At 38.0% G+C, this 17,492-nt stretch overlaps 1 protein-coding gene across 1 annotated transcript; it reads left to right on the top strand.

Moving 5' to 3' along the window:
* The first annotated feature begins 226 nt into the window (after nucleotides 1–226).
* scfd1 (sec1 family domain containing 1) lies at nucleotides 227–16,869 on the top strand. The gene is made up of 25 exons (XM_028035751.1): nucleotides 227–350; nucleotides 2,294–2,364; nucleotides 3,374–3,462; nucleotides 4,450–4,540; nucleotides 4,883–5,005; nucleotides 6,211–6,298; nucleotides 7,423–7,512; nucleotides 8,298–8,353; nucleotides 8,813–8,898; nucleotides 9,782–9,881; nucleotides 10,103–10,242; nucleotides 10,815–10,905; nucleotides 11,017–11,090; nucleotides 11,750–11,831; nucleotides 12,354–12,450; nucleotides 12,575–12,645; nucleotides 13,179–13,258; nucleotides 13,817–13,879; nucleotides 14,355–14,430; nucleotides 14,894–14,947; nucleotides 15,164–15,216; nucleotides 15,310–15,343; nucleotides 15,717–15,782; nucleotides 16,540–16,608; nucleotides 16,702–16,869. Exons 1-25 carry the CDS (start codon nucleotides 320–322, stop codon nucleotides 16,723–16,725), a joined length of 1,899 nt encoding a protein of 632 aa, XP_027891552.1. The 5' UTR covers nucleotides 227–319; the 3' UTR covers nucleotides 16,726–16,869.
* The last annotated feature ends 623 nt before the right edge of the window (nucleotides 16,870–17,492 follow it).

The following is a 17,492-nucleotide window of genomic DNA, read 5'->3' on the forward strand; positions in this document are numbered from 1 at the left end:
CTAATGCAAATTATGCGTTCAATTTGAGAAAAATAAGCACTTTAACAATATTAATATGTTGCTACGTGATATTTGAGTTGCAATATTTAAATTAAATTGGGGAAATAATTTGACATTTCAATGACATTCTAATTTACTGCGATGCAAATTATAACACGTACCAGTGTAGAGCGAGTGATGAATCAGCCAAACACAATGAAGTTTCCAGGAAAAGAACCAGAGTGATACCTCTTCGCAATCCACTAATCTCTAAAGGAGGACTACGTCGGTCCGGGCTGCTGCCACGTCAATGGTTTCGTCATCACTATCAACATAAAACATGGCGACATCAGTCCGAGAAAAGCAAACAGGTAAGCGAAAGTATATATTTTTTCTTCTGGTAGGAACTGCTGTGCGCCAGGAGGGCTGCCACATTACTGGCAGGCTGCTGTGAAAGGCCCGGGTCAGAACCTGGACCTCTGTTTGCGTGTCAGCCTCCTAACCGGCTCACAGCCCGCCTGCTTCACAAGCTAGCCGCCGGCGGAGTCCCTTCCCGTGGCAGCGGCTTCACGGGAGAAACTGCCTTAACTTATCTGCCTCTTACATTAAATTCCTAATAACGAAAGTGTCACTAGCAGTGGCAGTGTGTCAGCTGTTTGCGGTGAATGATTTCAGGCGGAAGAACTAGATGGTCCTAGCCTGCTGCTAACGCTGAAGGCTTCATGTATTTCAAACACAAGTCTTTACGTGAAACTCCTGGATCTACAATGAAATACATCCGTGCATATTGTTGCCGAGAATCCCTAAATTATATTTAGGGATAATATAATTTAGGGATATATTATATATAATTATAAATTATATTTCTTTAAGTCGTGGGATGTAAAAGTATAGGTTTAATTCTGATATTTACTTGTGGTCCGACAGTCATCACCACTACCCATAATTTTAAAGGGGACATAAAATGTCCAAACATTTTAGCAGGAATATATCACATTTAATTCATATGGAACATTTTTAGATCTGACACCCAAATATATATACAGCTATCATAGCAGCCAAAGCAATTCAAAATGACTAAAAAGTAAATTCTAAAAACTTTTTTTGGTTGCAAATGTAAAACATTTTATTTAAAACAAAAGATGAGAGAGAAGATCACTTACTGTGCACAATTTAGTTCATTATGCTTATTTCCCCTCACTAGGCTGCTGGTGGGGTAGAGATGATTCAGTTTGCTTAGAACAAACATAATAAAGGGTTCAGGTCCCATAGAGGGCGGCTGGTTGTATCAGAATGTGGTTCTGGATGTCACTGTGGGCCATCAGTACCAGTGTAGTGGAGAGGCCTGCCAGCTTTACCCCAGCATCATGGAGTGAGGAACCATACACTGTACTTGATGACCCAGATCTGACAGCTCTACACCAGTCACATCCTGTGTGTCTGAGTGTCTTCCCAACATCCAGACACACAGGATGTGTGTTTTAAACCTTAGCAATTATTTGTTTGTCAGGGATGTACAAACTACATTTTTGTTTCTTGACTTTCTACCAAATAATATTTTCAGCTAATCCCAAAACTATCCATACCTCTATCAGATTTAGTTATTTCTATTCAACCAAGATTTTTAACATACATTTTTATAGATTTTAAAATGGCTTGTTAGAACTATGAAAACTGCCTATGAACTATGAAAAAGTCTTTACATTAATCAAACCTTTATTGTAATTCCAGAATAGCTTTTTGCATATTTTTTCTGGTATTTTGATGATTTATCTCTGGGTTGGAAGGCCTCATTCTCATCACCCTAATCTTTTGATCCCTTCACAGGGAGCTAAAGTCAGACGGATGCTCTCACTCTGGTTGGACCGCTCCAAAACATCAATACTGCCATTCAAAAGAAAGATTTTGGTTAAATAAAAAAATTACTTCCAACCTTACCTGGGATTTGTACAAAGTGGTGCTAATTGTGGTTCTGGAACATTTCGGCTATTTAAATCCGTTCTTAAATTTTGAATTGTTACTTTTTCTAGTTTTTTAAAAAGACACCAAAGTGCTGCTGTTTTTGGTTCCTCTTTGGAATTTCTGTAGGAATAAGATTAGAGAATTGCCAGTCCCATGGCAATTACATAAAAGAAATGTAACGTTCCATATGTCCCAAAGATTTCTCTAAAAACCAAAACCTGTCCTCTATGTACTTTATTTACCAAGAACAGCTTCTTATTTATGTATCTTTTCAGTTCAAGATATTTATGATGAGAATATGCTCATCTGAGCACTTGTTGAGAGAGTAAATGGTGTCTTTGTGTTTCTGCAGTTGCCTTAAAGCGAATGTTGAACTTCAACACTCCTCCTCTGAAGAACGCAGCAGCTGAGCCAGTATGGAAGGTAACACTTTGGTCACTGGGCAACTCATTTCTCCTTTGCTGGGTCAATTAAAGTCACAGACAAAAAGTTAGTAGGGTGGGATCATTCACGCACACATTAAGGGATTGTATGAACACAGAGGCCAAATGAATCTGTTCCTAAATAAATAATGATACAATCCTTCTAGGGGGGCCCTGAGTGCAGTTTTCTGGCCGAACACCAGCCTTTAAAAAGCCTGATCTGCCGATTCCGATTTTGGCTGATGCTGATTTTTTTGTCTGAAATGTTAAATACAGCAAGAAAGTTGCTGAGTTGGCAACAGTGGGGTGACTATTGTTTACTGCAAATGTGCAGACATGACCTAGGGGGCCTGTCTGTCAGTCAAACGTCTCTCACAGCAGAGCAGAAGAAGACAGTGACTGATATTTAGACCTTTGGCAAGGAAGATAAGAGCGGTGGATAAGATCGGCTTCAGATGGAAGCATCTCAGTCATTTAGGTTAAGGACATGTTTTGTCTAGAAACAGTGTTATGCTTTTTCAGTTTGAAGGGACATGAGCAAACCCTCCAAACTAACTTTGTCCAATGATCTAGGATCAAAATGGTGAAGAACAACCCTGTCCCACAGAGCATCTGTGTTCAGGTGACAAAAAGTGAGAAGAGAAAAGAAACAAAGCGAAAAATTGTATCAAAGTTGAGCACTGATAAGCAGAATGGATCGTCATCAATCTAAATGTAACCCCCGAGCTCATATGCAGTATCCCATGGTATAAATGTGGATTTTTTTCAGAATAAAAGCCTTTCATAGATGAGAAATCTATGTTAAACTTCTGTAGGCAGTAGAGTTTTAAAAAAACAAGATGGACGTCAGTTTCAAACCCTTAGCCGCAGTCGTACCGTACAATTGTTTTCTACAAACAAAAGGACACTGTTACCATCAAGCCACCACCACATTTTAGGCTCCCAAGCAGCAGAACAAAGGAGAAACACAACACAGGTCGTCTCATGTCTACATGTCTGATTTTTTGCAGGTGTTAATATACGACAGATTTGGTCAAGATATCATCTCTCCACTGCTGTCGGTCAAAGAGCTGCGAGACATGGGCATCACCCTTCATCTGTAAGAAACATACTGTTGTATTTTTATTATTTGGACTTGTACCTTCTACAGTACTGACTTGCCTCTATATGGATGCTAACAACTCTAAAATATTTCTGCCTACAGTTATATAAAATTTTTGTCTGATTCTTCTTCATCACTGCGAGGCTTGAGGGAGAGGGCTTTAGAGATGATTAATTTGCATGAGGCAACATGGCTGCTAATAAAGCTGCAGTGATGAGGGTTTTAAAGCCAGGTTCCACCTGCTCAAGGTATTTCAGTCAGTCTTATTGGTTTATGTAGACCTGTACGAAACAGTCAGCCAGGTTTTGGCAATATCACTAAAAAAACAAACAAACAAAAAAAAAAACAAGGAGAAAAAACGTAAAAGTTTGTAATTTGTAATAAAACGTTATAAAGCTATAGAGTATTAAAATCTTTCCTGAATAAATAATTTGTGTTTAATTGCTGCTCTCGTTGTGTTGTTCTTTTAGCATATGGCCTTTTTTGAGTCTGTATGCTCCAGTTAATGATTAATAGATTAGTAAATTAGATTATTTCAATATTCGATTTATCTTATTTAATAGGATTAGTCCTTTTAGGAGTAATTTGGTTAATTCAAATTTTCAACTATCCATTGTTTTGTTTTTTTTTGCTAATAATTAGTCAAAGACTTGGATCAACTGCAGCTGATGCCCTCTTATATAAATTAGAAAGGGTTAACTTCATTCTCCACACACAGCTTCTCAATTTGTTTCAGGAAAATAATATCCTGGCAACTGTTATGTCTTGAAATTGTACCATTGAAATTAGATGTCTTAAATAGAAAAATATTTTTAATGCTTTTAGGTTTGTTAAAAGGCAAAAATGAAAATTGGTGTTTGGACTAGAAAGGGACAAGAGGTCCCAATCTGCTGGTTAAAATATATTGAGCAGTAATACAAAGTTATGTTTTTTGTAGTATTTATGTAAACAGTGTTCTGCTACACCGTATTTTTGTATGTGTAGGCTTCTTCACTCGGACAGAGATCCTATTCCCGACGTTCCTGCCATCTACTTCCTAATGCCCACAGAGGAGAACATCGACAGGATCTGTCAGGTGCTCCCACATTTATCTGTCTGGTGCCTTGAAACATGACTCAGCTTGATGATTAACTCTAAGTGAAGGCGATGTGTCAGGCTTCGTCAGGCCAGATGCTGACTGGTTCTGGGACATATTTGGGAACTATATTTGAGAGAAAGAGGTCTTTTGTGTACATAGAAGATCTTTGAGTTCAGTTCATGCCCAGTGGGGACAAAACAGCTGAAAAATAGTTTTACGTTTAGAATTTTGTTGAGTATATATTCTCAATTTCTGAACCACATTGGATTTAATGGCTAAATAACAGTGTGTGACATAGTGTCATTTTGTGTATAACTCTGTGTGTGTGTGTGTGTGTAGGATCTGAGGAGCCAACTGTATGAGTCGTACTTCCTGAACTTCATCTCTGCCATCAGTCGGAGTAAACTGGAGGACATTGCCAGTGCTGCTCTGGCTGCTAATGCAGTCTGCCAAGTCACCAAGGTAACTGTGCTTAGATCAGCCATTTTTAGGCTTTGTTAGAGTTCAGTTTGTTTCTGCTGAAAATGTTGTAGACAGTGAACATCTTAATAAAAGTGAACAGATTTTTGAAGGACATTGTGGAACTTAGCAAGCAGATGTCCTGTCTTGTCCTTTCCTTTGATTTACTGTTTGATGTTAGCCATGTGTTAGCTGAATATGTTATGTTTAAACACAGGAGAATCAGATACAAATATGTTCATATCATCAGATGGTATGATATGAATACAGGATGGTAATAACCTGTATTAACTATATTACAAGTTTTGGATTGACAATGAAAAAATGTAGGGTTGTTTAACCACCACAACAGTCAGTCCGAGTTCTTCTAAAAAACTTTGAGTTATTTAATATAATCCCAGTGGCAGGCCTGCATTTGGTACCTGAGGGTTTATTGACAACATCCACCATCCAGACATTGCAATGTCAGAGTGGTTGATGGGGTAACAGTGACAATGTTCCCAATCCATAAGGGCAGATCTACTCAGTCGAATTCTACACTTTGTGCTCTTACCAAGATCATGCTTTATTATTATTTTTAATATTCTATTTAGATTTCCTAATTGCACGTTCTGAATTATTTGAAAGGTTTGTTGCAGTTTTTTTTTTTACATGTTTGACCAAGGAAGCCAACCGTTTGTTTTTGTTAGTTTCTTTATTATTTATTTTACATTGGCTGTTCTACTCCTAATTGCACTGACTGAACAAATGAAAGTTCTAAGTCAATTCAACTAAGATTTCTTTCTATCAGATGTTGGTATCGATATCTGAAGTGAAGAAAGTGAATTGGTGCATCGCTGGTTACAAACATATAAGCTACCAATCATTACTATGAGGATGTAATGAGCTTGGTATTACATCGGTCCAGTTCAGCCCTGGCATCGCATCAGTATTGAGGGATCACATGGATCCAGATCTCACTAACTGCTGTATGCAAATAAACACAGAGAAGACAGCCAGAAAACATTCTTCCAGAGGTTTCCTTCTGATGTTTATTTTTTAATTTCCAGTGCGCATCTGACTACACCCACTAGTTTTGAAAAGAAAATACAAAGTGTACATATCTAGACTCCAGTTTTCCACAAGTTGCAGATGACATGAGAATTAAGCCATGTTACAGGTTTTCCTATATTTTCAGTGGATTGATATGAATAGTGTTTATTTTGCAGGTTTTTGATCAGTACCTGAACTTCATCACCCTGGAAGATGACATGTTCATCCTCTGCCACCAAAACAAAGAGCTAATCTCTTATCATGGTAATATATATTAATATACATCTTTTCTTGTTATTTGTCTTTGTGACCTCAGTAATGACACTCCACTTTTCTCACTTGTAACCTGCTTCCAGTCATAGCTCTGAAATAGTTTTTTCCTCTGGGATAGCATGGATTTTTCAGCACTATAACTGGAAGTATGGCTGGAAGCTGTCTGTAGAAGTTGGGGTTTCTAAGTTGTACTGGATTGACCAGACTTTGATCACTCATCCCTACAATTTCCAGTTTTCTTGGAGCTATGACTTGCAAATTCTTGTTTTTACCACTTCTGTTTTTTTTTCCTCAAAGAATGAAACACATAATAGAGAAAAACATGTGCTGCAGATTATTTCATTGACTTAGTCGTTTTCTATCCAATAGAAAAGGAAGGAATTTCAAGATTTTTCCCATTTCTACATCAAAGCATCTGCCCCTAACCACTGTCTGATTTTTATTCAAGCTCAAAAGCAAAGTCCAAGTACTTTACTTGTAAATTTTGAGGTGTTTTTAAGCAAAAAACAGAAAATAAAAACAAACAAACAATGGGATTCTTATTTTTGATGCATTTATTTAATGAGAAAAACAGTCTTTTATGGTGTTCGCCAATCAAAACCAGTCAGGAGAAAATTGGTAAATTCTGATATCTTTTCAATCAATGCTGTTGCTTCAAAGCTGAACTGAATGTTCGTCTTGGTGAGGTCTCCACCTAGAGAGTCAATGTATAGTCAAGGGATAACAACATCGCATTCTTCATGATGGAGGGCCTGATAAAAACCTGAACAGATGTGATGAGTCTTAAATGTTTTCCAACACTCCGGTCCAGGGATGTAACTGTAGACAGCAACCGTCACTCAGTCATATGAGTGTTTTATTTTGTGTAATTATTTAACCTCAACTTCATGCATTAGGGCTCTGTTGGAATGAAAAGTGAGGTGTTATTTAAACACCATTCAGCTGAGGTCATAAACAACCATTGTGTTGATGTGTGTTCTTTAAAGGAAATGTTGATCTTTCAAACTTCTCATAGCTGCTCCATTATTCCTGAACAACGTTCTAAAAAACATACACAACTGAGTTACAGTTCTGGCTTAGTTAATGTAAACTGTCTTCATTTCTTACTTGTGCAGCCATCAACAGAGCAGACATCCAAGACACAGACATGGAGGCCATAATGGACACCATCGTAGACAGCCTCTTTTGTTTCTTTGTTACTCTGGGTGAGTACCTTTACATACTGTTAAAGAAGAATCACTCACACAATGCACACTGATCACCTGCAACTGCAGTTTATTTTGAAAAGGAGATGTAAGAAATTGAAACCATGTCATCAAATTGCATATACGTTTAATTTTGCAAATTGAAAGAAAATATAAGGATTGCACTGATTGCAGTTTTTTTTTTTTTTTTTTTTTTGGCCGATCAAAGATCTTTAAAAAGCGTGATCTTCCAAATCTGATTTTGGCTGATACTGACTTTTTTCAAAGTTGCAAAGTTGGCAATAGATAGGTGACTATTATCATCTGTACAGACATGACCTGGTTGGTCTTTCAGTCAGTTTCTCTCACAGCATTTCGTACGGATAGTGGCTGATTTTCACACCTGTTTGGCAGTAGACATGATGGCTGGATAAGCTCTCGGCCTCACTTTTGTACGACTGGACCAAAGTGCCCTGTTGTTTCATTTATATTGGAACATGTGAACGTTTGCTGTTTTTCAAAGATTTGTTTACTTATTTTTAAGTACTACTAATAAAACTAATTATATATTGTTAAATTGTTTGCGCTGTAGTTATCAGGGATCTCTCAAATCAGTTTCCCGTTTTGCTGTAAATGTTCTTTTCCCTTTGAGATCTAACATGGAAGCTGAGGTTCCTCCGTGTTGCATAATGGTTAGATGTTATGTTCACCTTTACCGAAGCATTTTCCTGTTTAGATGCAGGGTAAAAAATAACTAACTTTATGAAGTTTCTGACACTTAATCAGTGTGTGACACTGTGATTCAGGTGCAGTGCCAATCATCCGATGCCCCAGGGGAAATGCTGCAGAGATGGTGGCTGTGGTAAGTTGTCAGATAAAGCGGGAAACCTGGACTCTTACCTCTGACACTTTTGGAGGAAGTTTTTTAAGTGTTGTGAAGGGAGAAAGTTAAGCATTTCCAATTACATTCCTGATATGCTCCAATATGCCTAATTTATTTTTTTTAATCATATGAATTTATCAGTTAAACCAAAAATATTCTCAACCCTTTCAATATGAATAGATGGGTTAAAGAGAGATTATTTTGTGTTTCTGTCTTTTTTTCTTTCTCTCTAAATGTGTTTCAACAGACCAGGAAGCTTAGAATATTCTGGAATGAAGCATTTGCAGTGAATCTCTTCCTCTTTGTTTTCATTTGTATTTTATGCTCTTATCTTTGTCTGCAGTTAAGTTCTCCATTTTCAAAGGGTCAACAGGATTTTGTTTAGTAAGGATTTCCAACAGATCAATGTTTTTTCTGTATATTGTGTTGTGTGTACAGAAGCTGGATAAAAAGCTCCGTGAGAACCTGCGGGACGCCAGAAATAGTCTGTTTACCGGAGACAGTATGACTGTCGGACAGTTCAGGTCAGTGAACAGTAGAATGTTTTTTATATTAAACTAGATTTTAATTAATCATTACAATCGTCGAGTTGCTCAAATTAATGACAATGCAGCTAATGTGAATTTTTAACTTCATATTAAAGTTTAGCATTTTACATTTCAGTATCGTCACTGTTGTTGTAGCTGATTTGTGCCACAGTGTAAATATCAACAGAACCAGCTTTCATCTGTCACTCACTCTGTGTAACATAATTATTAGCAACCACTAGCACATTTAGCTTGGGAAGTATAACTTAATAGATGGATATTTAGGGCTGAACGTGATGGAGGGCTTGTAAAGTGTTAATAAATGCTCCCTGAACTATGAGGAAAGAAGAGAGACAGAACTAACTTACTATCCCAAATTTAATTTCTGATTTTAATTTTTTTTTTTTAATTCCCTCAAACTTTTCCCTTAAAAAATTACAGACAATATCTTCAAAAACTTGCTATTATTTAAATATTTCATTCTGTGTGCTGACCTGAATGTATAGTTGAAATAAATATGAGCTGTAAAACACACTTGCCAAAATAGATGGTAGTTGCTGTGTGGCCTGACATCACTCTGAATTATGGAAACTCAGAGAACATTGGTGGAAAAAAATCTGATTTTCCAAAAATGTAATTCTCAAAAACAGAAACATGTATTTATTGCCCAGCACTAGGTTGATTTTAACAACAGCGTAGAGCTAATGAATAAATATTTGAGCAAAAAATACAAATTGCTGAAAAAAACTTTGGTCGTTTGAATCTGAAACTTGAAAATACAAAAGATGTTTACTAGAAAGAGATGATGTGATGTTCTGTAACAGGTCAGACATGTTGCTCTGTGATCTCCATAACCCATGATCGATTTTGTCCTTACCAGTTTCCAGAGACCCCTTCTGGTTCTAGCAGACCGCAACATGGACATGGCCACGCCCCTTCACCACACCTGGACCTATCAGGCCCTGATCCATGATGTCCTGGTGAGTTAGCCTGTCTGAGTAAACTATTTCATGTTACAGTGTACTTGTAATGCAGAAGAAACTGCATTAAAAATTACATTTACAGATAGATCAGTTAATCAGTGATTTCTTTGTATTTTTTTTATTTTTATGCAGGACCGTTTTATACTAAAATCTTTTAGAGGGTCTCAGCTCTTGGTAGACATGCAGACAAAACATGACCCGTTTTCTGTGTCCATCAGGACTTCCATCTGAATAGGGTGATGATGGAGGAGGGGGCGGGGACCGATCCATCACAGGCTGGTGCCAGACCAAAGAAAAAGACCAAGAAGACGTATGACCTCACTGCTGCTGATACGTTCTGGCAGAAGCACAAGGGCAGGTCAGTTCCTAAGCTACATGTTTCACAAACATCACCAGGAGCTTTAACTGCCATTTTCTAACTCAAGTTTAGAACAGTTTGACTTTAATCTTCACTTAGCTTGTACCTTAATGTCTAGATGAGAGCTAGATGATTCTGTTCTGTCCTGAAGTTAATAAGTGATTTTTTTTCTGTATATCTGAGGTCATTAAAGGGACAGCCCTCCTCCTTCAGACTAGCCAGCAGCAATTAGCAAACATCTGGTAGAACTGCTCATCTGCTGAGTTATAGAAGCTACCTCTCAGTGCAATGCTGATTAAAAATGTTGTTACAAGATTACAACGTAACAGTGTACAATATATATATATCAAAAATAACATATATATAATTTTTGATATATATAGAATTTTTTTAACAACTGAAGTTAACACAGTTGCTTCATTGTGCTTTAAAATGGCACCGCCTGCCTGGAGATTCTGCCCCTTTAATTACTGAGGTTTCTGACACTCTGTTTGGTTTCTATATCTTTTTTTTTTTTTTATTAAAAAAACACATGTTGTCTGTCTGTTGCCATGTTGCTGTTTTTCTAACAGTCCATTCCCAGAGGTGGCGGAGTCAGTCCAGGAAGAGCTTGATGCATACAGAGCCCAGGAAGACGAGGTCAAACGGCTGAAAAGCATTATGGTCAGCTTCACACAAACACACACGCAACACCTGAAAACTACTCTTTATTGAAATTGTTCACGGTCTGACACTGATTGAGGTTTACTAACAACAGATGTGTTGCTTCTCCAGGGTCTGGATGGCGAGGATGAAGGAGCCATCAGCATGTTGTCAGACAACACAGCCAAGCTCACCTCAGCCGTCAGGTGAGAAGAAACAGAGAGTAGGAGAGCGATGCTTTAAACTATCCTTTAATCTCCGTCTAGATTCATGTCACTTTGCTTAGTGGCTGATGCTTTAATAGAAACATCATAGAATGAGAAACAAGAAGTTAAATTTAGTACATCTGTAACTCTGAAAAATGTTATGTTGTTATCTAAGTCTAATCCAGACCGTCCTGGATTTCCTGATTGTTTTGTGATTTATTTTTGTTTTTATTTCTTTTGCAATAAAACCACTCATTTTGTGGTGCTACTTCAGAAATATTTGCAAGAAGTTTTTCATTTTTTCCCCCTCACTTTGAAGTAAAAATTAGAGCAAAGAAACGCAGGAATCTGTTGACTTTTTTTTCTTCTTATTTTCTGCAATCGCAGAATCACCTGGAGCAATGTGACTGAGGTTATATCACAGAAAGAATCATGGAAATGTGTATTCTGGATTTCAGCAGCCTTTTTCTTCCTTTTCTTTCCCCCCACTGTTTGATGTCTGCCGACAACTCATAGTCTGTATTTTTAAATCGGTCTGGAAGACGTTCAGTACGTCTTTGTCTTTCTAATGCAAAACGTCTTTAGAAAAATGTCCCTTGTGAGAAATTCAATGTCATTTTTAGCATTAATGTATTGTTCCATTGTCCTGTTGCCTCCAGCTCTCTGCCTGAGCTCCTGGAGAAGAAAAGACTGATTGATCTTCACACAAACGTTGCCACTGCCGTCCTCGACCACATTAAGGTACCGCAGGGCCGTTTGAAACCTGAACATACCAACACATTACCTGGTTTTGGGACCTAAAATTTCGAACGTTTTTTTTGCAAAAACACCAAAATCTTACAAAGTATTTTTTAATCTAGTTTTTAGGTCAAATATCTTAGTACATTTGAAACGAGACAAAACTAATGTGCAAGTATCTTTTCTGTAAGCTTGTTTTAAGTAAATAATTCTTGACAGTAGATAAAAAGTACTTGATCCACTGGCTGAATATTTAGCTTATAAAAACAGATTTTTTTCCATGTGATAGGCGAAAAATCTGCTAGCATTTTTTAATCAATATTATAGAATTATTGACTTAAAACAAGCTCCTATGTCTTCTTTTTGCTTCATCAGAAAATGTGCCTGGTCATTGCTGTAAACACAGGCATATTCTCTAAAATATTAACAACCAGTGGGTCAGACTGCTGGTGGTGTCGGTACTTCAGTGAGTTGAGGTGTGAGATCTGTTCCTTCATACTGACTTCATTCTGTTTTTGTCAGCAGAGTCGTAAATTGGATGTTTACTTTGAGTATGAAGAGAAGCTGATGAGCAAATCAACCATAGACAAGTCACTGCTGGACGTCATCGGTGACCCAGACGGTATACACACACACACACACGCACACACACACACACACACACCCACACGGTCACCTCAAAATGTTTGTACATGTTGTGTGTTCATAATGTACTGAGAATGTGTGTGAATGTTTCTGTTGGACAGCGGGGACTCCAGAGGATAAAATGAGACTCTTCCTCATCTACTACATCACAGCTCAGCAGGTTCCTTCAGAGGTAACACACTCCGCCCAACACACTGGCCTTTGGTCACACACTTAGCATTAAAGCTGCACTATGGAACTTTTATAAAATATCTGTTTTTTGTTTTTTTTTTACATATTTGTTAAAACTGTCACTGTGTTGTGACAGTATAATATGAGACAGGGAATCGGTGAACAAATGAAGCTCCTCTGCCTTTTCCCTATGGTTCTGCTGCCGTCTGCAGAAATACAGTCAAAAACAACCAATCACAGCCAGGAGGCGGGTCTTAGTGCTGTCAATCATCCTCATGGGACTGCTCAGACCCTCCCCAATGCTCTCTGTTATGTTACAGCTAGTTAACCATAACCTGTCCTGAATGCTGAAGCCAGTTACCATGGCCACCAGCGGTGGCGGAAAAATGGTTTTCCTGGAACAGGAAGTTGTTCTCCTTCATGAGGGTGACTGACAGCGCTAAGACCTTTCAATTCTGTCGTAAGGTTCTAAAGCTGTGAGAAATCCTAATGTTCATGTATGTTAGTAACTTTGCTCTGTGTGTGGTTGTGTAGACTGATTTGGAACAGTATAGGAAGGCTTTGTTGAACGCAGACTGTGACCTTTCACCTCTAAACTACATCAAACAATGGAAGTAAGTACTTAGCTTCTCTCCATCTGTTACTTTAACAGACTGTTGAATACTGATTGAGTTGACATGAAGTCACTGTACAAAGGGAAAAATAAATGAGTTTAATGAAGATAAATCCTCCAGGCAGTTTGATCACAGATTGGCTGTTTGTGGTTATGGTTTAAATATTGGTTTGTAAATTACAAGTTGGTTCTCAAGGGCAGAGAAATGCGTTGAGACGACGCAAACAAAGTTATTCTGGCCACAAAATGTTCGCACTGCACAAAAACCCAGACCCAGGACTCCGTCATCATCTCTCCCACTGCAGCACACAACCTTCATATTCTATGAAACTCGTTTAAGAAAATATTCTTCAAGAGCGCTGACACCAGGAGTGTTGTTATTTCAACCCTGCAGCTCTGGCATTTTTCTGTTCTCTTTTAGTATGAAGGACTTTTCAATCAGCATCTCCTGAATTTAGTGACAAATTTGTAAAAATGTTCTTTGTGTTTCTTTGTTCCACTGGTGGAACATTAAAAGTAAAGTTGGTTGCTCACTTTGTGTTTTCGGGTTTCTCCTCAGGGCTTTTACCAAAATGGCTTCCGGCCCAGCAAACTACGGCAACAGTGGAGTCAAACCGATGGGGTAACCTGCCTTCACTCTGCTGCTCATTCTGACAGTGTTTTGTTAAGCCAGCCTGTTTTATGTGCACTGATAAGGATTTTACTTTGGACATTAGATTTCCAATGGTACTTATTTTTGTTGGTATGTAGTTTTTGATTAAAATATGATTAATTACAGATTCTGCAATTACTTGATAAAAAGTTTTCAGTCACAGCACGACCTTTCACCTTTATTTTACTATATTTCACAAAAGAAGGCTTAAGAGATTATACCGTAATACCCGGACTATTGAGCTCCCATGAATATAAGCCGTAACCACTGACTTTAAGAAGAAAAACTTTCTGAAGATTGTCTGTAACACAGCTGTTGTTTTTCCATTTGAGTCCTTTTCTTGAGGAAAACTTAAAGTCTTCATGTATTTGATGTTGTAGCTGCCTGATTGAAGCTGGTTAGAGGAAGTACGTTAGCTTAACGCTGTCCTCCTCTGCTGCTCCAGGCTGTTCTCCAGAGTCATGAATACTGGCTCTCAGTTTGTCATGGAGGGAGTGAAGAACCTGGTGCTCAAACAGCATGTGAGTCAAATGTGTTTAGTTACTTAAAGACCAGCAAGAAAACTGTCATCAGACGGCAGGAAGTCACTAAGACTTATTTAGATCAGTCTTCATCTCTTATTTTTAAACAGTCGAGTTTAGACATGAACAAATGTGCTTTACCTGGACCTGGACAATATGTCAGGTTATTTTATTGTCCTGTTTAACACACAACAGGGAAAATGTTCACTTTTCTTAGGTTGGGAACCAGCAAACAGACAGAACGCAACCTGGCTTTGCAATGTAGCAGCTTCTGAATTCAGTCTGATGTTTCTCATGTTTAGGGATTTACTGAAATTTTGTTATCTTTTGGTTTTTTTATTTTACTTGTTTTATTTGTAACATAAACATTTCAACTTTGAATTCATCAAATCCAATCATGTTATTTGTAAATGTGTACAAAAAATCGTTTTACTGAAACTTAAACAACTTGTGTTATTTTCAGAACCTTCCAGTCACTCGGATCGTGGACAACCTGATGGAAATGAAATCTCATCCTGTGAGTTTTTGTTGCTTTGCTGAAGATGAAAAATAAATATTGGTTGTTCATTTTGGCCCAGTTTTATTTTTCGGACTGATACCAATATGTTAATAGATAACTGATCCTGATCCTGGCCGATACATTGTTCATCCCTAGTTCAAAATGTAGGTTGTGTGCATCTACAGCATTTTCATCATTGTCATCTCTGTTTATGATGTTTTTTCTTTCTTTCAGGAAACTGATGATTATCGCTACTTTGACCCCAAGATGCTGCGGGGTAGCGAGAGGTAGGACAAGAATCAGCAACTCCCTTAACAGATGAGCAGAAACAGACGGGCGCTGTGCCGACTGTCTCATCATTTCACTCACTTCTTTTTCAGCTCCATTCCCAGGAACAAAAATCCATTTCAGGAGGTACGTTTAGTGTCTGGTACAATGATGGATTCCTTTTCATTCCCAGAACAAGATGGATTCATACTCAGAAAGTTAGATTTAGTGTAAAGGGTCAGTTAGATGGTAAATCATCTCCATCAATGTTATTTTAAAATTAATAGCATATGACAGAAAACCAGTACAAATCAGAATTATTGATTATCTGTAACTTGATCCTGTTTTCCTGTAAACTTTGGATTCAGCTGGTCAGCAAGCCACCACCACCCTCTGATGCTGTTTTATATTTTTTATTTAAACATAACCTGTTTGGTGTTGTGCTGTATGTGTGGATGTGATCATGTGTTGGATGTGTGTTGCTTTCCTCTGTGCCTCACTGAGATCTTGTGTGTTTCAGGCCATCGTGTTTGTGGTTGGAGGAGGAAACTACATCGAGTACCAGAACCTGGTGGACTACGCTAAGGTTAGCCGCGTTAGCAGAGCTAAGATTCTTGTTTAACAAATTAGTGTTTCATGAAGCTAACGTTTTGGTTAGCTATCTACACAATCAGCTAATTGTAGCCATCTACAGTTAGCTGATTTGTAGTTTAAACATTCTCCATTAAAGCCATTTTGAAAAATTTCCACCAGAACAAGGAAACGCATAACCAAAAATATAAATATGATTTCTGTCATTCAAAATATGTGGCTATGATTTGACACCAAATGTATAATTGGCAATTTCAGTGCAAAAACATATTTTCCATGACAACGGTGACCATCTGGAAAAATCTAAACGTGGTTTCTGTAGCTCCAGTTGTGTATGATTCAACACCACCGTGGAAAATGTCTGCCATCTTTCAGTGGCTAAAGTTTTTTAAAAAAATTTGAATGATTCCCTAGGAACATCTGTGCCACGTTATGTTCTTGTTCATACAGTTACCTGCTGCGCTGTAACTCCTAGGGGAGCAAATCTTTTTTCACAGCTCTGTATGTCAGGTAGTTCTGTAAGGTAAAAAAAATAGTCGTCTTACCAAAACCATAAACAATGACTGGGCCGGAATTCCCAGAGAGTAAGAGCCGGGTCCAAACATCAACCTGAAGATCAAGAGGCTCCATCTTCTGTTACATTTTACCAGCTGTACTAGAAATGTTCAGGAAACTCTGTGGATTCGTTTCCTGTCTTGATGTTTTGCTTTCTAACCACATAAAAATCCTCTTGGTCTTTTCTTATTTTTCAGTCGAAACCGGGGAGGAAGGTGGTTTACGGCTGCAGTGAGCTTTTCAACGCAGCTCAGTTCATGAAGCAGGTCAGCACACACACCTCTACTGTTCACCTGCTGCATGACTAGTGTGTGTGTGTTGTTGCCCCCTACTGACTGCCTCTTTCTTCTTTTTCTCAGCTCTCTCAACTTGGACAGAAGTGACCTGTGCACCAATAAAACCGATCCTCCTGTCCCCTAGCTAACCTGTTTTATATCAGCTCTCTTCTGTAAATGGACTAAATATTTCTGTCTTTGTAAATCTGCTCCATCCACTCATTCCTAATAAACCTGAACAGTCTGAAGTCACTGCTGCTTCCAAGTCATTAGAGTAAACCAGCAGCAGCAAACCGGACGCCGGCTTTTAGTGTGGAAAAAGATAAAAACCAAAAACGTTTTTTAATCGTTACAAAGAAACCAGAACAGCAAAATGGAAACTTCTGGAGCTTTTCTTAGCGTTCTGCTGGAGCGCAGTAATAGTCTCCACACAAGAAGTGAAGCAGCAAACTGTACAGGTACAACATTTATTACTCATAATAGACATTTTATATACATTAACAACTGCTGTATTCTGCTCTGTGGTACAGTTCTGAAAAACGGTTCAGTTTATATAAAAAAAAAAAATCTAAACTGCATTTTTCTTGTTTTCATGGGAAGACTACAAAAAGTATTTTATTAACCATGCTTCAGACACACAGAGTTAAAAAGTTGATCTTAGTCTTATTTAAAACAAAAGCATTTATTTGGACTTGTGATCAACCAGAAGCCACTCAGGTTAGGAACTCTTCAAACAAACAAAACGTCAAACTAAAACTGTGCATCAGAACAAAGCACAACAATGAAGTCACATTCTAAAAGGTGGCTACTCAAAGACCACTTTTTCTAGGAGCTCCAATGGGCTGCTTTCTGCTAAAAACACACTCTAGATGTGT

The sequence above is a fragment of the Xiphophorus couchianus genome, chromosome 13 (genome assembly GCF_001444195.1).
Source record: "Xiphophorus couchianus chromosome 13, X_couchianus-1.0, whole genome shotgun sequence".
NCBI lineage: Eukaryota > Metazoa > Chordata > Actinopteri > Cyprinodontiformes > Poeciliidae > Xiphophorus > Xiphophorus couchianus.

What these genes read in the sequence shown, in the direction of transcription:
- scfd1 (XM_028035751.1), top strand. Translation starts at nt 320, where the DNA reads ATGGCGACATCAGTCCGAGAAAAGCAAACAG. An exon ending in CAGTCTGCCAAGTCACCAAG is followed by an intron (nt 5,006 to 6,210) that starts GTAACTGTGCTT and finishes TTTATTTTGCAG; the next exon opens with GTTTTTGATCAGTACCTGAA. An exon ending in TGGAAATGAAATCTCATCCT is followed by an intron (nt 14,948 to 15,163) that starts GTGAGTTTTTGT and finishes TCTTTCTTTCAG; the next exon opens with GAAACTGATGATTATCGCTA.